Consider the following 25319-nt stretch of genomic DNA (forward strand, 5'->3'; position numbering starts at 1 on the left):
GGCACTCCCAGGACTTGTCACCTCATGCTCACATGAGCATCTTGCTCTCAAGCTGCCTCCAGAACTGCCAGCCCTTTCAGGAGGAAATGCAGGACCCTTCCAAGAGGGATGCCTGTCTTCTCTGCCCTTTGCCAGTAAAGGGATGGCCTGGCAAAGGCAGCTGGGACACAGGGAGGCACACGGGGTGGCACTCCAAAGTGTGTGCCAGTGTGCGCACATATTTCCCAGCTGGTCTGCCCGGCCTCCAGCCTGCTCTGCTCAGGAGCCCTGCTGCAGCCAGCCAGACACCTCTGCCCAGTGCCGTTTAGCAGATTGTTGGGAATACAAGCAGTAGGACCTCGATTTTTTTGGGAGGCTCCATTACCTTGTCCGTGGTGCGTCTGCTGGGAGAGAGAAGCTTCACAGCTGAAATAAGTATTCTGTTCAGTACCCAGCAAAGTCAGAGCAGAGAGAAAAATAATCACCTGAATGTTCTGCTCTGCCTGGTACACCACACTCTCTCATGTCTCCTCCCTGTCAGAGGCTGCTGCTGGTGGTTTTTACGGGCATTCTCTGAAGTGTAAGAAGTAAAAGAATGTTCTCCTGCTTCTGTTATCTCTGCAATCCCTCATCAGGACAGCAATTACTTTGTTGATAAAACACAGCTCCTGTTCACACCTACTTCACAAATCACTTTTGACACACAACATGCAGGACCCGTAGGACACAGAGCGACGTCCCTTCCCAGGGCTCTGTGGCCTGTCTTGCCCTGGATAGAGAACATGGCTCCTGCATCCTGAAGCGTAGATAAGGGGACAAATGCAGATTTTAGAGAGGTAAAGTGGAAAAGCAACAATAACAAAGATTTAATGCCACATGAGCGATAACTAACTGATAGTAAAGAGGGGATATGTTAAGAAAGAAAGAAAAGACAGTGGAAGGAAAGCTATCTAGCTGTGGTGGGCTGATAAACACCCAGCCAGGTGCTCGCTCCCCTCTAGTCAGATGGGGGAGAAGATCAGAAGGACAAAAGTGAGAAAAAAATGAGTGGGTTGGGACAAAGGCAGTTTAGTAAGTGAAGCAAAGCTGTACAAGCAAGGAAAGTGAGATAAGGAATTCAGTCATCGCTTTGCATCAGCAGGCACATGTTGGGCCATTCCTAGGGATGCTCATAGAGGTTACTTGGGAAGACAAATACCATAACCTTGAACATCTCTTTCCTCATCCTGTCCCTGAGATTTTATTGCTGAGCACGATGTTCTGTGGTGTGGAATATCCTTTTGGTCACTCAGGGTCAGCTGTGCTTTCGCCCCAGTCTCTCACCTCCCAGCCTCCTTGCTGTGGGGGCGGTGTGGAAAAGAAAAGGCCTTGATGCTGTGCCAGCTCTGCTGGACAGTGGGTGAAGCACTGGGATGTTACCAGTGTTGATTTAGTCAGAACTACAAACCACAGCACCTGACCAGAGCCACTGAAGAAACTCCACTCTGCCCCAGCCAGACTCAGTCTGGCAGTGGTGGACAAGGAGAGCCTGGTGAGAAAAGAGCAAAAGCTGAGGGCAAGGGAATGGTTTCTTTCCTTGGCAAGGCCATTTTCCTTGGATACTCCTCTCTTTCCAAGAAGAGATCAGCTCTACCAGCCTCCTTTCACCCCTGCAATAATTCTTTTTATAGACCCAGCTGCTCCTTCTCTCTGCCACATCCATCCAGCCATGGCACACAGACTGAAGTGGGTGCGTTGCCCATTGCTGTAGTGCTGCTGCCCATGGCTGTCCCTGGCTGTGGGGTAAGATGAAGCTGTAACCAGCAGCTCTCCTTGCTCTCCAAGGGCCAGCTCTTCAGCTGATCCTCCAATTAACTTCAGCTCTGAAAAAGGGTTAGGGCATAGTCTCAGAGTTTCGACTGGGACGTATAACATCACATCCCTCTGTCCCAGCAAAGCAGTGATGGCTCAAAATGATCCATGCTATTTTAAACCCAGAAATCTGCAGCACCACAAAAAAAACATTAACAAAATGCTGTTTGCTTAGTTTAAAATACCCTTACAATCTAAACTGCTTAAATCCAGGTTGTGTACAATGAACTGCACACTGTAAAAAGATCTTTTTCTTGGTTTATCTGAGAAAAATATGCTGATGGCAAGGCCAAGCCTGGTTTGTTGTTGTAACTAGGCACCGTTCTTAGCAAACTCGCCTGCAAGCCTCAGTTGGCCATTGTGAATAAATAATGGAGGTTGCATAAGATGAGAAACTCTGCGAACCTGGCTGAAACCAGCTGGTCATGCAGGGAGCACCTCTCACCCTGGTGAATCATGGGGTGGTGATCATTTGGGGACACAGCAGTTAGGGCCAGCAGACCCATTAGGTGACCTTTGCTGGCCACCTCTGTATCACAGGCCAGTAGTATTATCTGTGAAACCCTGTAACGAGCCCCATAGCTTGTATTCCAGGATGTGTGGCTGATATTTAAATTCCATGGAATTACACTGCTTTAACTGGGTGACAGCAGGACATAAAAAACCTATCACTTCCACTTTTTCTCTTACAAAGTTCAGCCTGACTTTCAGTTGGAATGTTTCTGGCTGCAGTTACGTTATGTGGTCACTCAGGTTGTTCATAAGAAGCAAGTATGAGTCCCGGTGCCCTGGTCAAATTCCAGTTTAGATGATCATATTCTGCTCTGCCACAGCTTCTGCCATTCCTGTATTTTCCTGTACTAGCTGGGGATGCTCTGCCTTTTCTGCCCTGCCCCACATCTCACGGTTATTCTGCACTGTCAGCTGCAGACCCTGGTGTGGGCTTGGGTGGAGATTCTGAGGTTCCCGGAGGAAATACCAGATTTCAGCCTGATTGTGGATTGCAGCCCCTGTTCCTGTTCTGATGGCACAAACAGCCCTGTCACACTGGGTCCATGGTGTCCCTTGGGAAATGTTCTGCCTCTTTCAGAGCCCACCTTGACACTGTGGGGGAACAGAACTGCTGCTGTCCTGTGTGGGGACCAGCTCTGGTGCCTTTCTTTTTGGCTTTCCTGGGTAGATGGTTTGTACAAGCTCAGCAAATCCACCACGCTCGAAAGGTGCTGACCCATCACACGCACGCAGCTGCACAGCACCTCCACAATAAACCTGATGCTTCCAGAAGGTGTTGATCTTGCAGCACATGGACTGTGTGGAGACAGAAAAACACTGTTCTTCCTGATTTTGCTGTGTGGCAACACAGCTGGGGCTGCTGTACAGCATTGCTGGCCAGGCAGCACCTCCCTGGCTGCTGTAAATCCCTCTTCTCTTCTCTCCAAGTACGACATCTCGGCTGAAAAAGAGCAGGTATCTGGGGAAAGGCAGGCAGGCAGCAAACTCGTCTTCAGGGATAGCTGCAGTTGTGAAATAAGTTGTTTCCAGATGCCTTAAGATCCCTTGCAGTGAGGGCATTAAATCAATATCTATTTCACTCCTATAGCAGGGTCCTGCTTATGTCAACAGCTGATACTTGACAGCATTAAGTAATTACAAAAATGAACTGCCCTGCAGACTGAGATATTCCATGGAGTAAAGATGTTTAAACCAGATTGTTGTGACTGAAGCTGGATAACCTTCAAGGCCACTCAAGAGACACTTTGCCCTTGAATTCTAGAGAAAGGAGGACAAGAGGTTTGTGCATGGCCTTGCATGAAGATCACTGGAGCGATGTTTCTGGTGAGCATTTTCCAGAATCCGGGATGAGAAGGCAGGGTGTAAGCGGTGCTGTGGGTGCAGCGTGGCACAGGTGTGTGCCCTGCCCTTGGTGGCATCTCACTGGCCTTGTATTGTTGAAATCACTAATTTGCTTTCTTTTGGTCAGCAAGAGAAGCCGATGACTGGGAGCAGGCAGTGCCCAGCGCTGTCGGCATCGAGCCCTGAGGGCTGAGGGCAGTCTGTGTGTAGGTTTTGCAGCCCTGGATTCAGAGTCCTGCTGGTTTGGCTGTTACAGATAATCCCACATTCAAACCCTGAGTTTCCTGTTCTGCTCCATGCTGGGGAATTTCTGGTTGTTAATTTTGCAGTGGCACACAGCAACGCTGAGTAATGCAGGGAAGCAGCCTCAGAATGCCTGAGCGTGGAGGAAGTTACACATTTGGCATTTGAGAAAATGTATGCAAATAGCTTTTCCAAGGCGGTCTCATCACCATCCATGTTTAAAGCAATTAAACCTCCCTCAGAGCAACACTTCCATGCAATAAATATTATACAGCACCTCACCAAACTCCAGCACAGCCAAATAAATAATTGAAGATAACTATTCTGAGCTCTGAACTGTTGTTCTCCAGATGAGGAATAAATCAGCTGCAGCAGCAAGAGCAGCAGCTGTTTTTAGAGCTGGTGAAGGTCTCTTTAGCTTGACTTCACCTTCCCTGCTCAGAGTCACGCTCGCTTCTGCAAAGATTTGAGAGTCAGATATTTATAGAGAACAGCAGGAGTCCCACAGCAAACAGGATCAGAATCAAGCACGACAGGAAATCATTAGGATTTCCTCGGAATAAAATAAATATAGTAAAGGTGCAAATGCTCCTTCGGGGAAAAGTAAGAGCACATGTCACAAACGGTGCTAGTGCCAAAAGCAGGCAGTAATTAAGCCCAGAGGAGAGGGAATCCGAAAGGGCGGCGGTGCCGGTTCCAGCCGATCTCTCTCATAGGCTGAGCTGCTTCCCAAGCCTTGATTCAGCACACGCCTAACCCCTGCAGAGGTCGGTGACTTTTAAGCAGGTATCTGGGTGCTCTGTCAGATTGCAGGGGAGGGGAGGGCAAAGCGATGCCCGGCTGCAGCCCAGCACGCCGTGTGTCGATGCTACCCCACTCGTGTCAGCTCCACATCATTGCTCCAAAGGGAGGAAAACGTCCAGAGCCGTGTCCAGGAGCCCCTCAGGGGCTGCACCGCAGCTCCTCACGGCAGCCGCTGCCCAGGGAGGGCTGCAGGAGCCGGCAGCTCTAAGACAAGCAGGGACAGCACGGAGAGCTCTTCAGCCCCGTGCTTTTCGTGGGGACACGTATGACATGGGGACCTGGGAAACAAATGCCCAAGCTCCTTTTGGCTGCGGGGGGCAAGGCAAGCCTCCCCTCCCTCATCTGACCAAGACGAGCAGGAGTCACTCTGTGCCATGTTCACTGCACGGCTTCTGGGTGACAAATCCAAGAACAGGGCCCGACCTTGCTACGATTTTAAGAAAAATGAAAGGCTGCACATGTTTTAAGAAAGTCCTACAAGCCCTTTCCTTGTACATCAAAGGGCAATGACTACAGAGGCAGTGCCTGCGTGGTCAAGAGGTTCATCTCTGTGCCTTTCCAATTAAATATTTATTCCAGTTAATCAAAATCCAAGTTGGGAAGAAGATTAAGGTGGCTAGAAGGCTTCATACTTTATTCCAGCAACATATCCAAATATATTCACAGGATTAATTATGATTTTGTGTGTGGCTGAAAGTGCAAGGAGGGATCCAGAAGGGAGCCATTTCGTATGGTCACCTGAGCAACTTGCCACTGGTCAGAGATTGAGTGGAAATGGTTAAAACTCCCTCTGTAGTAGCTGTTGAAGGAAATGGGCTTTTTTTTTTTTTTTTTTTTTTGCTTCACAGCAGAAGAATTTATATTCTGCATTTGAACCATCATACTTAATGTGACCATGGAAGGTTCTTGTTCACCATACAACTGTCTTCCCCTCTTGAGAATCCAATTAAGGTATTGGCCTTTGTGAGTTAATGTTACATTATGTAATTATGTGTTAATAGAAAGCAATTTCCTCTGAAATGTTCTTTTGTTCCTGGTTGTCCTTGTCACCGGATTTCTGGAAGGCAGTTGCATTTCTACACAGTGCAAAGTTGTGAAGTCAGGTGGCTTCAAGAGAGGCAGAATTTCATCCCACTTTCTTGCCTCCACTGCTAGTTTTGAAATCCAGCTGTGTGCCTGAATAGTGCAGATGTTTTTCCATCCCTGTCACCGGGCAGGAGTTAGGCAGGGTTTCACCTCTGCCTGCATTGCCTTTTCATCTGGTTTTGCCTGATGTCCTTGCAATCCTTCACAGACCAGGTAAGAGCAGCATTCTTCCATCCCATCCACAAACAAGGCTGGCCCCACTGGAGAGCTTTCTGGCATTCTCCTCTTGACCTCGGGGTGTACTGGAAATAGCCTGTTTATTTTCTGATGCTTAGACAGTTTGGGTTGTTTGGCAGTAATTTACCCCAGCCATTGTCATAGCTTTTTGAGAGGGACTATGTTAAATGGTATTTTAAAATCTGGATAAATTATTTGCACTGAATTACTCAATAATTATATCTCTTGTCAGCTGAAATTTCCTTCCTTGGGAAGTTTTGGAAAGTACAGCCTGCTGTATTCCCTTGACTGAATATTTAGATCTCAAAGGCATTTTATGAATCCTTGCACAAGTCCACTTGACTGGGTCAGATGATCAGCCTTCAGAGGTGGGCTGATGCAACAAAATCATTTGAATCTCTGCAATGTGCCATGAGAAGATAAACATTTTAGCCTATTTCTCCGATGAGAGCTACCTTCCAAGTGAATGTGGAGCTTTGCAAAATCATTTCTGTGGGTATTGACTCCTTTTGGGAGCTATGACACATCTGTTGACTGTGGTAGAATGAGTCATCCCTATGGTTAGGCACGTGTACAGGTGCTATTAGGATCAGAGCCCTAATAGCCTTGTTAGAAAGTGTAGTGGGTGGCATAATTTGAGAACTGGTCTACAGCAGTCCTGTGTGCAAGGAGCACCTTGCAGCACTCAGTGGAGTTTTTCTATCTTAACAAATACCTGCTTTTGGTTTCCTCTCTGTTACTCCAACACATCAATGCGAGATTAAATAGCTGCATCCGTGGGTGGCAGTGGTCTGATACCCAGCCGAAAACGCCAGGGCCACTTACGTGTGCTCTCATTGCCAAATTAAGCACACACCCTGTTGTGTCTTTCTGAAAACCTGCTGCATCAATAATTATGTCTCTGATCTGGCACATAGCATATGCTGAGTATGCTGGGGCAATGCTGGGGCTGTGGGTGTACATGTAAAAAATATTTACATTCCTACTGTGCATGCATCCTCTGCGTCCTGCTCCTGCTCAGAGCCCAGGATGACACCGTGTTGTCTTTATATGGAGCTGGAGCAAGCCCCATGCTCTAAAGAGACATTTAGTAAAACACAGAGGGAGCACACTGCTTCTGCAAGGCCAAGAGCTGGTCAGCATCCAGTCCACCCCAAGTTTCTGTCTGTCTCTGAGAGACACAGCTCAGGTTCCCACTTCCCTCACAAACCATCTGGCAGCAGAAACTCCAGGGAAGAGTTAAAGCAAGCAGCATTGCTGAGCAGCTGGAGGGCTGACACGGTGCAACGCTGACTGTCCTCGCCTTTATAAATGGAGGCATTTTCCTAATCCCAGCATGAAGTCTATTCTGGAAAGTCTCTGCCATTGGGGCTGAAGGTGCCAGAAGCCCCAGGGTCCATGAAAAAGACTGCAAAATGCTGGCCAGGGCGGTGATATCCTTGCTATGACCTGTCCATCCCTGAAGTGGCAGAACAAAGATTATCCTCCCAGATTAACTAGTCCACATCGAGTATCTGTGGAAAGCGACAAAAGGAAAAGTGCAGCTAAAGTGGAGCATCTCTTTAATGACAGTTTCAAACCCCAAGCCTGAGTGTTATGTGCCCCACAGTCCTTTTACCCCCCCTGGGGTCAGCTCCAGTAAGGCTTTGCTGCTGACCCTTGCAGACAGTACTCCCCAGCTCAGTCTCCCTGAGGCCCTTGGCATAATTTGGTACTGCCCACCTGAGGGTCAAGCCCTCGGGGCACTTCTGGGTGGCTAGGTTTGCTCCGTGCAGGGTGCCAGGCAGCCCCCGGCCTCCCTGTCCCGCGGCTGTTCCGTGGCTGAGTGCAGGATCTGACCTGTCAGACCTCTGCCCAGCCCGGCCGTGGCCAGCGTTCACTGGAGTGAGCGGTGAGAGCTGCCACGCTGGGCTCCCGCACGCAGCGCTGCAGCCGCTGCATTGGTGCCGCTGTGAATGTGCAGCTCCAGCCGCCCCAGACCGCGTGCGGTGCGATAGGGTCCGTACCCTCCCTCTGAGCACCGCTCGCACTGGGGCACCCCCGAGCCATCCCAACTGCTCTCCCTCCAGTGATACAAAATGTCTCTTGTGTGGAGACGTGCTCTAAGGGTGCAGCCACATCTTCTCGGGAGTGCAGGTGCAGCGGCAGGACCTGTCCCTCCATTCCTGCTCATGGCCATGCACTAACAGACCTTGCCTTCCCCTCGAGGCTGTCGGCAAAGCTGCTCACACAAACCCTTCTTAAAGCGTCTCAGGCACCATCGGTTCGTTAAACTCTGCAGAAAGTGGGACCTTGCTGCTCCCCCAGCTGGGAGAGCTGGAGCGGCTGGTGCAGGCTGGAGGTGGGGCAGAACCAGGGCTCCCCGGGCACCAGCCACCCGCGCACTCCCTGCGACAGCCCCACTTGGCAGTGCTCCCGCCCCGAGTGCTAACCCGGCCTGTGGAATGATCCAAGACTTTGAAACCTCCCGTCCTGTTTAATGTCATTTTATTTTATTGGAAAAGGGTGATGAGTGGGAGGATGGCTTTGACTGATGTTCCTAATCCCTTAGCTGGGAGCAGTGGAGAGGCGGGGAGGGACAAGAGGGGAAGAGACTAAGCAAAATAAAAGGGTCAAAGTGAAGTGGGTTGAATGGAGTCCTGGGGAGAGAGGGAGATGGGAGGTGAGTCAGAGCGGGGCAGGCATGTCCCAGTGTGGCTGCAAGGCTTCCGACTTCACTTGTCTGTGACAGTCCCCATTGCGGCAGCCCGGGCCTGGGAGTGAGTTTCTGGGTGGCTCCTCAAGCAATGTCATTGCTAATTAAATATGTTCTAAAGGTTAGATTATTGGTTGCGACGATGTCTCACCTTTGACCATGTCTGCATCAAACAAATCATAAACCAAGCAGGAAATCTTCTTGCATTTTCTTGCCCCACGCATCCTTTTAGGAGTTGGCTAAATGCTATTTTGTGAACAGCAAATCCAGCCACCACTTGGCCATGCCGTTCTGCTGCAGTACTGTGGACTATCAGAAGTTAATAGGGCTCAGGATTTAATTTATTTCAATGAAGGTGGTGATGGAGTGGCAATCCTGGAAAACAAGAGCAAGTACCAGTTTCCTCGTTCCTGAAGTTAATGCAGCTCATGCAGCCTCTCCAGGGAAATCCCTGTTTTCCTCCTCAGCATCTTTCCATGCCTTGGCACATGAAGAAAATGAATGCCTTACCTTTTAATGAGAGATTTCTACTTTTCTGCTAAACTCCTCTCTTTTTTAACTTTATCTTCATTTTTATCTCTTCGCTCCACTGAGAATCTGTGTATCTAATAGAAGCTTGCTTGCGTCCCATTTGTTGAACGTGGGAACTGTTTTCTTTACTTGCCCTTACTGCATCCAGGCTAGAAGGGGGGCTAGTCCTTTCAGGGCTTGCTGTGACACACAGCCATACCTGGAGAATCCTTTATCCCACCCAGTGTCTGGCACTGGGCTGACATGGGGCTAGTGCAGGGCACCCCTCAGCCCCGCAGTCACTGTGCTGTGGGGTCAGAAGTTTGGGTTGAGCAATGCCTTGCTCCTCAGCTCCCCGGGACACATGTCTGGAGGCACATACGGGGCACGTCCTGGCAGATGGCCTGTCCCCATCTCCTACCCCACAGCCCATCATTCCTGGGAGTGCTGCTGCCTTTGCTGCCCACCCTGGGCAGTGGCAGCTGGCAACGTCTGGCCCACAGCCTTGCTTCCTGCCTGGAGCCTGGGCTTGGTTTTCTTAGCACTTTCTGTTGGTGAAATAAGAATTATCTCTCCTTCTAGCCTCCCCCGAGCAAAGTCTGCAGTCATAAATGAGGCAAAAACCAGTCTTCTCTGGGCTGGGCTGGGCTGGGCTGGGCCCCATCTGCTCTGCAGCTACTTCTGGCTCCCTCAATAAGGATGGTGTTTCTGGTCTCTCATATTTTCATTTTCAGGCATCTCCATATCTCCTTCCAACTCCTCCTACACACATCAGGGGAACTGCCCACAAATGTGTGCAAAACTACTTAATTACTCTGTAACCGACTGGGCTGCTGGTTGCTGGTCGTGCTGGTTATTGCACTGACTGTGATGACTTCGCCCCCTCTTCCCTTTCACTCATCTGCGTCCATCACCTCCCCTCTGGCTGCGTCTTCCCCCGCACAATGTCCGGGGGCACCCAGCACTTGGTCGAACAGATCTGTGCTGCTTGGTGGCCTGGGGCAGGGGGGTCAGCCCTTGCTCTCCTGGTGCTATGTGTCCCCGGACCATGGCTGGGTGCCCTGAGCCATTGACGAATGTCCCAGGGCCATGGCTGGGTGTCCTGGGGTCATGGACGGCTTCCCTGAGGCCATGGCCGGCTACCCTCAGCCACTTCTGAGTGTCTTGGGACCGTTGTTGGGTATCCCTTGACCGGTGCTGGGTGCCCTGGGCCCCTGCAATCTGTCTCAGCGCCATTGTCGGGAGCCCAGAGTAATTGCTGAACGTCCTGGGGCTAATGCTGGATATCCCAGGAGCATCAGTGGCACAGCAGGACCACGGCCGGGTGTCCTGAGGTCACTGCCCGGTACGCCGGGACCACCGGCTGTGCGCGGGGCGGTGTCTGCCGAGCAGCCGTCGGTGCGGCGGGGGCTCGCAGCCGGGCCCGCCCCGCTCGCCCGCCCCGCCCCGGCCCGCCCCGCCGCGGCACATTCATGCGGCGGCGCTGGGCGCGGGCGGCGGCTCGGAGCGGCCCCGGCGCGGCGCCTCCCGCCGGGCCTCGGCGCATGTGAGCGGCGGCGGCGGAGCGGCAGCGGCAGCAGGGCGGCGGCGGCGGCGCCGCATCGGCCATGCGGTGGCCCCGCGGCCCCCGGGGCGCCTGGCGGCTGCTGCCCCGGCGCTCGCTGCTGGCCGCGCTCTTTCTCTTCTCGCTCTCCTCCTCCTTCCTCTACTTCGTGTATGTGGCGCCGGGCATCGGTAAGCGGCGGGTCGGGGCCCGGGGCGGGGGGGAGGGGGGCACGGGCAGGGGCACGGACGCACCGTCTGCCTCTGGAAACGCTGAGTAATCCGCGCCCGGCCGGCCCAGGGGCCGCGGCATCCCCGGCGAGGGGCGGCCCGGGCCCGGCGCCCCCGGCTGCGGCTCCGCGGTGCCCGGGGCTGGGCAGCGCGTCCTCGTCTCCCGCCGCGGCCGGAGGAGGAGGCGCTTCCCCGGGGTGTCCGGCGCCCCTCGGGGCGGGCGCGCGGGCTGCGGGTCCCCGGGGCGGCGGGAGGTGCCGGCCGCGCTCCCCGCGGCTTCCCCGCGCCGGCGGGGCCGAGCGGCGCCTGTGCCAGCGCCGAACGGGGGGCAGCGAGCCCCCTCCTGCCTGCTGCCCGCCCCGGAGTTTGTTTTGAAGTAGTGGAGTGTTGTCCAAGTGCTTGTGATCCGAACGTGCTCCCTGGCAGAAATCCTACTCTGATTGTCAAGTGGGAAGATGAGAAGTGTGTATTTTAAAAGGAGAGTGTACTCGTTCCTATGTTCCTTGTCATAGCTTCATGGAGAACTGGAGAAGCCGTGTGTCAATATGGCCAGCACCCGGTGCTGGTGGGGCTGTCTGTCCCTTGAGATACGGGAAGACTTGGTGCCCGGAAAGCATCTGTTCTCTTCATACGGTGTACTTCGTTTCTGCAAGGAGCCCAGGCTCATGATTTGGCCTTCAACCAAACTTTGGCAACAATTTATTTCTATAGAAACTGCCCTTTCCAAAGAAATAGGGAGTTTCTCCTTGAAATGTCATTGGTATTGCTCATGCCATTCCTATCTTGGACATCCCAAGGAGATCTCTGTGTGCTTTCAAGGTGACTTCTGTGGGTTTTTATTTACAAATGATGTCCCGTGGCTGCCTCTGGGCTTTGGGAGCCTTTCCCAGGGCTGAGTAGGGGTTGGCTGGTGTATGAAGCTCTACTCGCGTCCTGAGCACATCCCAAGTGAGGTTGTCCATGCTGAGCCTGGCCACGGTGGCCCAGGGCTCTGCTGTCCCAACGGGCAGGGCCCCAAGCTCCTGGCCACTGTCCCACAGGCTGGCCAGGGCTGCCAAACACCATCTTGTCTCTGTTGGAGGACGGTTTCACACGAGTGGTAACAGGAGGCGCAGCTGCCGCCTGATCCCTCTGTAAGCAGAGCCTGGCTCGTCCTGTTCGCATGCTGCTGTGGGGCCAGTGGCTCTTTCATCCAGTGTCTCCTGCAGCCCTATGTGGGGCAGGTGCAGGGAATGCTGTGGCTGTGGATGAGCTTCCCGGGGCCCAGGTGGAAGTGCACTTTAATAAGCAAATTTCTCTTGTAAGGATGGCTTTGTTCCTTTTTTTAGAGTATTCTGATTAATTTCATAGAGATGCTGTAGGGTATAAGTATGTTTAAGACTAGTTCTGTGCCAAGAGGCCTTTCCCTGTATGGACCTCAGATAACATGGTCACTTCTCACCCAATGTTCTTGCTATCGGTGATGCCCAAAGAGGAGGCTGGGAAGTGTTAGCGGTCCCTGTCCCCACCCGCCCATGGATGTCGGTGATGTTCTGAGTCATCTTCTCATCAGGTGACGGAAGATCTGCTTCTTTTTTCTTTTTTTTTTTTTTTTCCCCTTCCTCTTTCAGCCAAAAATGTTTCATCATGAAAACCCAGCCCAGTATTCCTGGGACGGCTGGGCTAATCCTCTCGGCACTTGGAGGGAGTTTGTTTTCAGGCTGGAGTGGTGAGTAGAAGCTTGGGAGAAGAGTGAGTGAGATAGGACATGAGCAGAGTTGGGGGTTTGAATGAATCGACCATGTGCGAGTGATGGAGAGATGCTGTCAGCAGAGAGTTCTGGGGCATTTGTCCTGCCTGCTGCTGCCTCAGTGTGTGCAGTGAGGCTGAGCTGCTCTCCTGTGGCCACTGAAGGGCCTGGGGAAGCCTCTGCCCTGAGACCATCCCTTGTAGGGTGTGCTGCGGAAGTGGCTGAAGAAGGACTTGCAGTTCATTGGCTAAACCATGGGCAGGGCAGTGATTAATCCATTCCTTGATTGTACCTCAATTGAAAAGAAAAAAAATCCAAATAAACGGGACCCGAAGTTGCAAGCTGGAGTCTGGAAGGGCTTTTGTCTGCCTGGTGCCACAGGTTGCTGGGAAGGGTCTGCTACAGCCAGCTCTGCTCATGGGGGTGAGCAGCTGGTGGCAGCAGGGTTGGAGCCAGGCTGCCTGCCCTGCCTGGGCAGCATCAGCCCCTCTGGGCTGGGAATGGCCCTGTGGCAGGACGGCGTCCCCGTGGCAGGGTGTGCTGTCACCATGGGTGGGAGCCTGTCCCCAGGCCCCATGTTTGTGGGGGAAAATTTCATCGGCATTGCTGAGGCGTGTTGTGTTTGAGCAGTTGTGCGCCAGTGCCAGGAGAAAACTGGGACAGTTGCACTTCTGGGTGCTGTCTCAGCGCATTGGTGTGGAGCTGGCATGCTTGTCAGCTGGAAAAGCTGGATAACTGCTCCTGGTACCCTTTGGAGATGGGGAAGGGGACCCCAACCTGGGTTCTGAGTTGCCTGCCAAGTGCTGGCCTGCCACCTGATTGACCATGGTGTTTAGCTCCTCACAGCCCAGGTAACCCCAGCAGTCTGCTCCAGACGGAAATGCAGGAAGAAATTCATGTTTACTGTCAGCAAATAGCCATGCTTGGCTCCTGCAGGGAGTCTAGGGCTTTTGGGCCTTAAATTTGTGTCATGCCTGGACTTGTGTGATGCCCAAGGTAGCTCCTCATTTCTGTCCTTCACCAAGGTTTCCTCGTATGGAACTGAAATGTTCTTGTGGCCTCACGTTTGTGCAGAGCGATCCAATGTAAACAGCCAGTGCCACCTCCTTCCCAGCGCTCGCATCCAATACCCGTCTGTCTCCCCACACACCACCCTGACGATTACATCCCTGGGCTCCCACAGTCACCTTGGAAGGTGAACTGCCAGGGACCCAGCCGATGGCACAGACACAGCAGGCTCTCCTTGTATTCCACACTGCTGCTGGCGCTCGCTGGCTCCCGGCGCTGCCGTGGCCGGGTGATTATGTGGGTCTGTCTCATCGTGGCCATTGTGTGCGGGATGAGGCGGCCGATTGTTCTGCGAGCTGGGGCTGAGGCACGAGCTGGGGCTGAGGCACGGCAGGGCTGCCGGGGACGCGGTGGCCGGAGGCTCCAGGAGCTGCCCTGACGTCCACACTGCCAGGGAGGCCCTGCAGGCAGCAGGTACGTGAGGATGCTCGTGCAGGTGGGGAGGCCGCTTGTGCTCGCTGCTGTGCTTGGAGGTCGTGGGACCAGCAGGGCACAGGGCTGCAGGGCAGGCTGGGCTTTCACTGCAGGAAGTCACACTGGCCTCATCTTGGAAAAAGCAGAGCTTGGCACTGGGCAAACAGTTTCGTCCTGTTATGGAAGTCAGGGGCCACCTCGACAGGTTTTTTTTTTTGCAGGGCTTGGTCTTGGCACTGAGGCTCTTGCCCTCCTGGGACAGCTGCCCTTTGTGCCTCTTGCCTTCTCCAGATAGGATGTGCAGAAATGGGCTTGCCAGAGTCACTCTGTCCATGCCCAGACCCCAGTGTTGGAGCAAGGATGACGCGGGCACAGAGTGTGCTGGCTTGGAGGTGGAGCAGCTCAAGAAGCTGTTTCTGTTTCATCCTATCCTCCGCTTCTTGGTTCATCCATGGGGCTGTGTGGTCGTCCCTGCAACCCCTGTTTTCACGTGGTGGCGGCTCATACAGCCTTCCTACAAGTGTCTCTTTGAACAGGGCCTAGGAAATTAAGGGAATTTCCTCCTGCAGCTGAAAGTAGTAATGCTTTTTCAATCTGCTTGCACTGCAAGTTGTTTCATCTTGATGCCTCTGACTGCAACAGTGGGAATTTCTCAGACCTTGGACTTGGTCCTGGTGTAGAAGGTGGCTGCTGTATGGCTGGGAGTGCTGGCAGGGGCCTTCCCTGGTGCTCAGGTAGCAGCTCTTGGCTTTTCCTTTGTCACAATGGATGTTGGAGCCTCTTTATTTAATTTTATTTTTTTTAATTTAGATTTCCATAGGAGTCATACTTGGTTGGATCTGATGCAGGAAAATAATGTAGAGAATTTAAATTATTGGGTGAAAGATTGTTACCTTTGAGAAAGAGCTGTAATTCAGTCTGGCTTTACTTCCTCCAAGCTTATCAGGAGTTGCTCCCAACAGGTCACACGGGGCATGAGGTAGCACCACTAGCCCTGAATTACATTTATGGCGCAAGAACTTGATTTTGATAGGCAGGAGCGCTTTGAAACACTGTTCTGTCAGGCTGCATGTTGGTGACCAGCCGAGCAGTGCTGTGGGGACCAACAGCTGCCTCAGTACAACTCGTTTGTCACTTTTGGAACAATATTATATCGCCAAAGGTGGCTGATCCAGTTTGGTCATTTAATGCATCAGCCTGGCAGGTCTTAGCACAGAGGAATTCTTGGGGGGGGGGGGGGGGAGGGGGTGGAAATGGCAAAAGATTTTGCTACTGCCAGCTTGTCCCAGCTGGAGGGACTATGGGAAGTGGTTGAGTTGCCTGTGGTGGTGAGGAACAGATGAAGAGTGTTGGCCATGGCCCCGGGCAGGAGGATGGCGCTGTGGGGACATGGAGCGGGGCTGGTGAGGCCAGCTGAGGGCAGTGGAGCAGTTGTGTGAGGAAGTGAGTTGCTGCTGCTTTGCCTTCTGAGAACTGCTGGGGGAATGTGGGCAGAAGGAGCCTGGGTAGAGTCAGCTGGTGAGAGGAAGGCAGAAGGAGGATGGCAGGGCAGAGTCCTGAGCGAGGGGCAGCGCACGCTGGCCATGGTGGGGTGCTGGTGTCCAGCCTGTCCAAGCAGGACACTGGTGAGCCAAGGTGGCCTTGGCTTGGCTGGGCAGGGGCTGGGTGCAGGTGTCTTTTCGAGTTTGCTGAGAGTTTGCTGGGTGCCTGGATGCTGTCTGAGTAGGGACAGAAGGTGAAGATGCAGCTTGGAATAATGAAATGAGGTTTGTGCTGTCGTAGCCTTGGCTTTCATCTCCAGGTCTTCCCTGGGCAGCACGAGGGAGTGTGGTATCTTACTGTGGAACACGGCAGCACTGCCCTCCTTCACTCTCCTCTGCCCGAAAGATCTGCCAACCAGCATTTCACAATCTAAGGCAGGAACAGCCCAGTCCCACAGTGTATCCCACAGAGGATATTGGAGTCATTGGATCTGACAGTGATTGGGGGTAGTAAGAAATCCTCAAGTCCCCCTTGATACAAGAACTTGAGCTCAGGATCACCTGCACTACAAGCAGAAGGAGACTGGTGGCAGCTGTGGGAAATTGTTCCTTTGGCAGCACCATGTTCTTCCAGCAAAGAGGCTCCTACAAGGCAGGTCTGGGCTGGGGAACAGCCCTATTCCACCCAGCTGCTCCTGTGCCAGTGCATCCAAGATGCTGGTGGTGCAGAGCATTGGTTGGAGACCACCTCTTGCTCAAGGCTAACAAATTACAAGGTTTCTTTGAGGGCAGATGAATTACTGGGTTTTCTTTGCCTGTAAGCACCTGTGCTGTTTGTCAGGCACGTCTGGTTTGCTTTATTTTGCTGGTGGCTTGATGGGTGTTGCAACTGCAGAGTACATGAAGAGTTCATGTTTCATCCATGCGTCTCTGGAAGCCTGGCTTGTGGAAGCTGACTGGCAGACACAAAAGCTTCCAGGTACTGGTTCATTCCTGCAAATCGAGTGCTTCAAAACTTCAATAATCTGTGGCAGAGTAGACCTTAAAGCACCCATGCTGTCAGCCCATGGTCTTCATGGGTTTGGGAGGCCATGGAAGGCCAGGGCTTCAGCAGGCGCTTGGCCACTTCAGGTGGCTGCTGACTCTGTTGGAGATAAGGGCTCTGACACTGCTGCTTTATTTCCTGAGCTGATCCTCTGCCTCCCTTCCAGGTGGACTCATTAATTGCATTAGCTCAGGCAGCATCTGCTCTGCAGGGTACGATGAACCCCCCTGGGGACCACTGCAGGGAATGGAGATGAGCAGTGTGGGGAGCTGTATGTTTGCACTTGATCCCATTTGAATGCTGTTACAATTGGTGAATTTTAATATCCAAGCACATGGAGTCTTTAAATACTTAATCTTAACTGAAATTCCTGGGGAAGCTCACAAGGGTGGCAGCAGGGGTGGTGGCATGGCTGATGCGCCGTTGGCTCTGCGGAGCCCTCTGCTCTCCCTGTGGCAGCGCTGAGGGGTGAGGGGTCTGGGAGAGAAGCTGATATGCAGCTGTACAGGGCAAGAAAAGCCTTCCCTGAACAGCTTTATTTTTAAATCATTGTCACAATACAAAGTGTGTATTTACTTTGACAAAACCTTTGCTGGGTTATTTTAGTAAAGTTTATTTCCATGCAGGGTTTTTCTTCTCCACTGCATTCAGGCTGTTCTGGCTGTGGTTTTGGCTGGCAGCATTTTGAACACGGATGCTTTAGGGTGGTTAATGTGTGTTTGAAGCTTTTCTAGCACTAGTCTAAATACCATGGGGATTAGTCCTGTTTGGAGAGATGAAGGAGAAAATGTATAGTGGACTGTGCTGTTGAAATGCAAGATAACCCCGAATCAGAAACTTTTGAGAGATGTTGGTGGGTGCGGTTTTGGGGGGAATGTGAAATAGATAACACTGAAACCACCAGGGCTTTCAGCATTACCCTGGAGCTGCTCTTATTTTGAAAGGAAAGGTGGATTGGAAAGCTGAGGGTGATGTCAGTGCCCAGCAGGAGAAGAGCCCTCGGCCGTCCTTATCTGCTGCTTGGAAGGGTCCCGGGGGGACAGCGGACTGCAGGGCTCATCCCAGTAGGAAGTGTCCTCGATGGTGCAGCTGTGGTGTGGCGTATGATGGGCAGGGCCATGGGGTCCTTTTTTCATTATAAAAGGAATTTTCTGGGGCTTGCTGGTCTTGCTAAAGTGAAGGAAGGATCTAGGGGGAGGTGGGTTTGGGGGATCCGCTGTGCTCTGTAGTGACTGTGGGTGTTTTTGATAAAGCCACAAGCTTCACTGCACCTTATTTGATACTTTGCTTTCTCAAAGCGTGTAAATGTTACTGCAGGAGTGCGAGAAGCTCAGTTTGAGCTCCTGCCTCCCTCCTGGCTACGCGGGGGAGGTGACGGGTCAGCGCTTGCTTGCTGGGCCTTTGGCGTGTGGTGACATGGTGTGTGACTTCCTAAAGGTCATTTTCCTAGGTTTTTGTTTGAGGTGCAAAACCAACGGGTTCTGCCCTTTGTAAGCCTGCAGTTGTATGTGGCATCTCTGGGCTGGCACAAACCTCTCCAGAGCCCTTGCCCTGAGTGGGGCTTTTATCCTGGGGCCCCTCTGAAGATGCTGTTAGGGTGCTGGCCAGCCCCCCTTGCAGCACAGGGGACCCACGCTGGGGTGTCCATATGTGTCCCTCAGCCCTTGTGGCAGGGAAGAGGCTGCTTCCAGGGGATGTGGGTTCAAATAGGACCATGTTCTTTTTCCTGTGGGTTGTGCCTCCGTCTCCCTGCTCGGTGGGAGCTTGTGCTGTTTCCTGCTCTGATGAGCAGGTGCGTGCCCATGTGATGGTTGGGCTGCGTGTGAGACAGCTCCTGTGAAACTGTTCCCTCCCTGTGCCTTTCTAATCTGAAAGGTAAAGGTTGAGAACTATTTCTGTATGGAGGATGCCACTGCACACGTGATGGAAGAAAACAAATACAGGCAAAGCACCTACTGCACTGCTGTGGGTTGGGCTGTGGTAGAAGCAGTTCAACCAGTGTTTGTGTGTGTCTGGAGAATTTTATGGCAAAATAATTGATTGTTTTTGTTGAATGCTATTGCCATACAAATAATCAAAGGAGCCTCTTGAAACCTGGTGCTGTGTTAGCTGCCTCCCTTGCTTTGGAGAGACTGGGGACCAAAGTATGCTGAGACTTTACCTGTGCTCATACACTGCCTAGAGGCTCCTGAGTGGGGCTTGGGGGGTTCCTGCACTGACAGGACGGGCTGGTGAGGGCCATGGGATGCCTGTGACACAAGAGTGCGTACTCTTGATTGATGGTGTCTCCCCACAGCAGCAGGTTGGGAGCAAGGATTTTGGGTGGAAAGTGGAGAAGATGGCTACGTGAATGCTAATGTTTATAAATTGCCTCTAAAAAAACCTGTACAAAGCAGTTGGAGTAGAAGAGGAAAGCAAACACTGCAGTGCACCAGGTAGTCAAGTGCAAACAGATATTTTTTCCCTTGCTACCTGGCAGGAAAAGGAAGGCATTTCAGTGCCTGCCTCTGTGCCCTCTGCGTCAGCGGGGCTGGCAGAGGCTGCGGGCTGTGGCTCGGAGCCGTGGGCGCCTTCTGACACGGCTGCTCCGGCTGAGCCGCCCGGCAGCGGGGCCAGGCAGGGCTGGGATGCACAGGGGGGAGCTGCAGGGAGCCAGCAGGTGATGCACAGAGCACAGGTAAATAAAAATAAAAATAAACCTGCTGGAACGGCCGCAGGCCACAGCAGGAAAGCCCAGAGCTGCTGTAGCTGGAAACGAGTGCGGGCCGAGCCCAGGGCTCGTGGTGGTTTCTGCACAGGGCTGCAGCAGCCTGAGCTGAGGGAGAACACTTTGGATATTGTGCTCCTGTCAGCAAATGTGGGGTTCCCTTGGAGTTGGGGACCCTGGAGGGGCACAGGGTGGCCCCCACTCCCACAGGAGTGTGAAATGCTTCCACACATGCAGCTCACTTTTATTCTGCAGTCATTTTTTTTCCCCCTCAGTGTTTTTCCAACTCATGTCTTGCTGCCAGAGTCCATATTAATAATGCATGACTTTTTTTTATGGTGCTTCCTTCCCGGCGTCCCTTTCAGCTGCTGAGTCAGAGAAGATTGTTATAGCAGCAACCTCTGAAGCGCTGAAATGCCCCTGCAGTGCTCAACTGCTGTCATTTATCATCCCAGCTCCTCTGCGGGCAGCCTGTTCCTTGCCCGTCTTGGGGGGAGGATCCCCATGCCAAAAACCTGATTCCTGTTACACCAGCTGGTGACTGGCAAGCTGAGCTCTGCTCAGCCTTCCTGGCTAGTGTTTGGTGAAAGCAGATATTGCCTCTGTTGGCTGGTTTGGTTTTTTTTTTTGTTTGAAATCCTGTGAAGGTTTTTCTGATCTGCCTGAAACTGTATTTTGGGATTGTGCCTAAGACTTTTTTTTTTTCCCCCTCCTTACTAATTTTTAAATAAATTTTTTCCCTCCTCCCTGCACTCCCCTCAAGATCTTTACCTGGACTCTTTAGGGTGATTGGGATGATAGAAGCCATATAATGTGTTAATGGGGTTAAATTAACTTCAAATCCTCCCAGTAGCTGTTGAAACGTGCCTGGCTGCTGCAGGAAGTGTTGGAGCATAATGCAGCATGGAACAGAGATCTGCAGGGCTCCTGCCTGCAGGTTGGGATCAGTCCCCAGTGGGTCATCTCCATGCAGAGCCAGTCCCCACCTGCTGGGTCCAAAACCTGGAGGGAAATAGGGAGCAGTAGCACTCTTCAGGGAATTTGTCTTCTCATGACTTAAATAATACCTCCACTGTAATCTCAGGAGCAGATCCTCTCCTCTCTTCTATCCCAGCTGACTTTAGGTAGGAGTGGCTGCTGGGGCACTTGCTGGTAGGGCGTGGGGACACACAGCCTCAGTGCTGGGAAACAGCATCCTCATAGTCTTCCCCTGCTCGATGCCTTGCCTCGGCGGGCTTTGAAAGACTCACCTGTAAATATTATCCCAGAGCCAAGCAGGAGAGGAACGGGGCTCACCTGGGGAAGGAGAGTTTCCTTTTCCAGACTTCCCAAGCTGCCTTGTTCCCTGTGTCCCGCTGTTGGGGATGGCACAAGCATGTGTGCACCCACACTGGTGTTTGCTCTGGGGAGCGCAGAGGAGCGGAGAGGGGCCTGAGAGCAGGAGGGAGGTGGTACTGCTCTTCCCTGCTTCCTCAGCTGGAGGAGCTGGTCAGAGCAGCCAGATGTGTGTGTGTGTGGGGCTGATGTCCTGGCTGCATCTCGTCCTGGCTGCACACCTGCATCTCACCCGGGCCAGGCTCCTGTCTGGCAGGGGAATAGTTGCCCTTGTGGCATGCTTCCCCCTCAGCACCATCCTGTTCTGCTGAGGCTCTACAGTGCTGGGCTACCAATTCATTCTTCCCGAGGAAGGGAAAACTGCTGTGGTGTGAAATTCCCCCAAAGCTGCAGTGCATCCTCCTTCCATGCTGCAGCCTGGCTCCCTTGCTCAGAGTCAGTGATTTCTCTTTTCTTGGATTTTTTTTTAAGGATTTTGCTGGCTGTTGGGAGCCCAGTGCCCTGGGGGCACCCTCTCTGTACCTGCCAGGTAGGAGGGGGCAAGCACCTTCTGTGGGTGCTTTTTGCATCCTGCAGGGGAAGCTTTGCAGAAGGATCCCATGAACTTCTGCATCTTGAGTCCACAGGGCCTTGCTAGAGTGGCCTTGCTGTGGTCACCGGCTGCCCCAGTGCTGCTGCCTGCCCAGGACATGCCCCAAGGGACAGACACCTTCCCACTGCCACAGCCCCGCTTGCCCTGCGGTGACACACAATGCCACCCACAACTGGTGAGATGAGCAACTTGCTTCTCGGCTAACAAGATTTAGGTGGATTATGCTATGTATTTAATCAAGGGCTAAGCTGATTGCCTTATTTGGAATGGATCAAAGCCCTTGGAAATGCCAGCCTGGAGACCAGCTATTGAGTGGGAATATTCCTCAGCCGTGTGCCTGTGTGGCAAGCCTTGCTTTCGAAGAAGCCGGAGGTTCAGCAGACAGGTTTGACAGCAGCAGTGTCCAAATGCAAAACCAGACTGGAGAAGTCTGAGGTGATGGGGAGGTAGGAGTGTGAGAATGTTGCTAGTCATTGACCATTGTGGAGGATTTTGGGGAAAAGGCTTCCTCTTCTAGCTTTCAGCTTGAAACCATGTCTCCAGATACATAAAGCTTCATGCTGACAGCTAAGTGAGATGCTCTGGGATTTGGCAGTCAGGCTTCCACCTTCTAGAAAAGGAGCTGTGACTCTTGTGAGCTTGTGTGGCTCTGCAGCAGAGACCAGACTCTCTATTGCTCACACAGGGAGCCCCACATGTCCCTGCAGTGGCTGTCAGCAGCGTCAGAGCTCACAAGGGTCTCTTCTGCCCTTGTCCTGGTCCCCACTGCAGCGTTGCTCTGGGGCCTGCGGGACTTTGGCAGCAGAGGAGGTGGTGCTGGCTGCAGAGGAGCAAAGCAGAGGGTGCTCCTTGCTGCCAGCCCAGAGGCGCTCGCTCCTTGCTGTGGCCATGGCTGTGCAGAGGGAGCCAACAGTTCAGAACTGTCCCTATAGGCAGGTATTGAGGCAAGTTTAAAATTAGTTTCCAGTTAAGAGCTGTTGTGCTTGTCAGGGTCTGCCTGGAGTGGCAGGGCAAGCGCATTGTCCAAGGTGTGTGGTGTCTCTCTCTTGTAGGGTTGGGGTTTTTGCCACAAGAGGTGTTGGTGCACTGGGGTGCCCTGTCTCCATGTCTGTGAGCTGTGAGCGTGCTCTTCACCTCTTCACCTGCATGCGGTGACATGGTCCAGTTGAGCAAGCTGTTGAAAATACACTGGTTATTCAAATCACTTTTTCTTTTTCTTAAAAGGAGAAGTTTATTTCAGGAACCAATTTCTGTCTTGCTGCCGTTTGATGCAAGGAGGGTAAACATAGGCCACAGCTCTCCCGCTCTGTGCATGTGACTGTGGGCACTGCCTGTAGAACTGAAAATACCCCAACCAGAAGGCTTGGCTGGAGGAGATGGGTACGGGCAGCTTCTGCTTTGAGGTGAATCAGACTGTTCTCAGGCAGCAGCAGGTGCTCCCCACAGCCTCACTGCTCCTTCCCTTTGCATAAAGCAGACCTGGGACTTTGCAAACATCTCTTCCCCTCTGCCTCTCAGACCTCCTTGTTGTTGCCTCATTGCCTGCTGCAGCAGGAATAACCCTGGAGCAAATGCAGGCTATGCTCTGTCACATCCTGCCTGTGCTGTGGGCCCCTTCTGGCTGCCCCATCTCTCCTGGATGTGGCCTGAGCCTGGTGTGGGGTTGGCAGAGCATCTTGTGTGACAGCCAGGTGTAAAATGTTCCATGTTTAATTTATTGCTAATCAAACCTGCAAATTAGGTGCTGCCTCAGTTCTCCTCCTGCCCAGACCCATTATGCATCTTCCTGCTCTAGCTCGTATGTGGAGTTATAGGCAAGGATTGGTCAAGCATCCCTTTGTGTTTCAGAGGCCTGGGCAGGTTTGTCAGTGTGCAATCACCCCATCAGCCTGACTTTCTGGTGTCTTGGGCTGTACCAAATGGTCTGACAGTTTTTAGGCCGCAGCAGCAGGGTCTCTGCTGGTACCTGGCCCTGTGAGGCAGCTCCAGGGTTGGTTGTTCTGTGCATCGGGTTGGGAAGGGCCGTAGGGCAAGAGCAGATGGAGGGAGCTGTGGCAGGAAGGGGGGCGGGGGCTGCCCAGCTTCAGGGTGTTCTAGGTTAACCCTGCTTTCACCTAATCAAAAAAGAAAAAACTGTCAACAGGGTAATTGTCTGGTTTGCTGCTTCGCTGCAGAGCCGGTGGCAGAGTAGGGCTCATGGCCGGTGCTGACACTGACCCTTTTCCCCACACTGCCCTCCCCCAGCTGCCTCCCCTTTGCACGTGGGGTGTCCACCCCTGGCAGGGGACGGGTCACAAATCCCCAAACATCATGGGATGCTGCCAGAGAGGGACACAGCATTTATGGGGCTGCCAAGGGCTCGGCCACATGGGGGAAGGGGGGAGTGGGGGAGGATGGCCTCTGGCTGTAATACCTTGGGGAAGCAAACACAACCTGCAGAAATTGGGTAACTTGAGTACATAAATTGGTGCAATCTAAAATCTCATTATCTGGTGTGGAGGGAATGGCTGGTGCCTTGGCAGGGAGGAGGAGGAGGGTGGACTTGTGCCATGCCCAGTGAGTTGGAGGTGCTGATGTGGGCAGGATCTGTGGGACACCAGCCCCAAGCAGCTCCTTCCCAAGGCCCGTTGGGGCTGCCCTGGCCCAGAGGAGTCCTGCCCTCACTGCCTGCTCAGCTCTTCTGGCTGTTCCGCCTGGGAGCACGCGCCTCCCGTTCCCAATGAGTTTAGCTTTTCCAAGGTAGCCGTATATCTGACTCATGTTCGCAGAGCTCGACGTCTCGCTGCAGACAGGCTGGAATTGATTAGCTTATTATTTTTTCCCCCTCTGCCCTGTTGCACATATCGATGAGCAAGTGGTCAGATCCCTCGGCAGACACTCGACTCTCTTAAGGAAACTTCAGGTGCTGCTGTGTGTCAGGAACTTAAAGGTGTTGCAGTGGGGGAGAGGGAAGGGGGAGAAGGGTGTTTGCTGTTCCCTGGTGTGCCCCTGTGTGTGCTCATCCCTCCCCAAGCAATTGCAGAGCCAGATGAGTGCTGGTGGCCCGGGGCAGGAGGAGGCAGTGATGGCTGCTCCTGCCCACAGAGGGACAGGCAGGATACTTTGTGCCCAGAACCCCATCTCCACAGCCTGATCACAGACAGCCTCTGCTGAACTTGCCTCAGGTTCTTCCCTGTTTGTATAAACCCAACAGAGCCTGGTGGGGTGGGAGTCAGGGGCCATGAGCTTCCCGTCCCTCTCAGGCGGTGATGTCCTGTGAACCCTGGTTGCAGCTTGGGGCTGTGGAAGTGCTGATCCCTTGCTGAGCTCGCTGGCTCAATAGCCTTGTGGCTGCTTATCTGGGATTAATGTGTAACTTAATGGCAGTGCTTAGGCACAGCTCTGAGTGTGGTGCTGTGGTACAGGGTGGTGCGAATCTGCTCTCTGAAGCCAGGGCATTTTGTTCCCCCTTCCCATGATAAGGTTTAGGGTTTTCCCGTGCCTGGCGCCAGCATGGTGACACTGTTGGTAAATGTTGGCCACGTCTGGGAAGGAGGGTCAAGTCAGCAGAGGCAGGACAGAAGGGCAGTGCTGGGGGCAAGCCACGAGCACAGCCCTGTCCCTGCACAGAGTCTGCATGTGCCAAGCCCCGGGGTCTGGTCCTGAAGGGCACGGATGGCACAGGTCTGTGGGGTGATGGAAGGAAGGTTTTTTCTTTTTCCCTGTTCATGGCATCCCAAACAGACTCATGCCATTGCTTTTCTGCTGGCACGTAGGTAGGCATCACACAGGCTGGGATTTGATGGACAGTCTCTTAAGTGTTAAATAAGTTCATAGATAGAGGGATGATTTTTTTTTTCCAGTGAAGTCATTCCTTATACTGATAACACTGATAATCAGTTAATTTATTTACAGCAGCTGTATTATCAGTTTGCTT

General features: G+C 52.9%; 1 protein-coding gene across 2 annotated transcripts in view; it reads left to right on the forward strand.

Moving 5' to 3' along the window:
* The first annotated feature begins 10862 nt into the window (after positions 1-10862).
* B4GALT5 (beta-1,4-galactosyltransferase 5) overlaps positions 10863-25319 on the forward strand; it is a 34584-nt gene continuing 20127 nt past the window's right edge. The window contains exon 1 of one of the 2 annotated variants that reach the window (XM_048321913.1): positions 10863-10993. In XM_048321913.1, coding sequence (XP_048177870.1) covers positions 10867-10993 — 127 coding nt within the window. In that variant the 5' untranslated portion in view covers positions 10863-10866. Of the gene's footprint in view, positions 10994-12639; positions 12741-25319 lie in introns of those variants that run through there. The other variant, XM_048321914.1, reaches the window with a different exon arrangement.

The sequence above is a fragment of the Corvus hawaiiensis genome, chromosome 17, assembly GCF_020740725.1.
Source record: "Corvus hawaiiensis isolate bCorHaw1 chromosome 17, bCorHaw1.pri.cur, whole genome shotgun sequence".
In the NCBI taxonomy this organism is placed as follows: domain Eukaryota; kingdom Metazoa; phylum Chordata; class Aves; order Passeriformes; family Corvidae; genus Corvus; species Corvus hawaiiensis.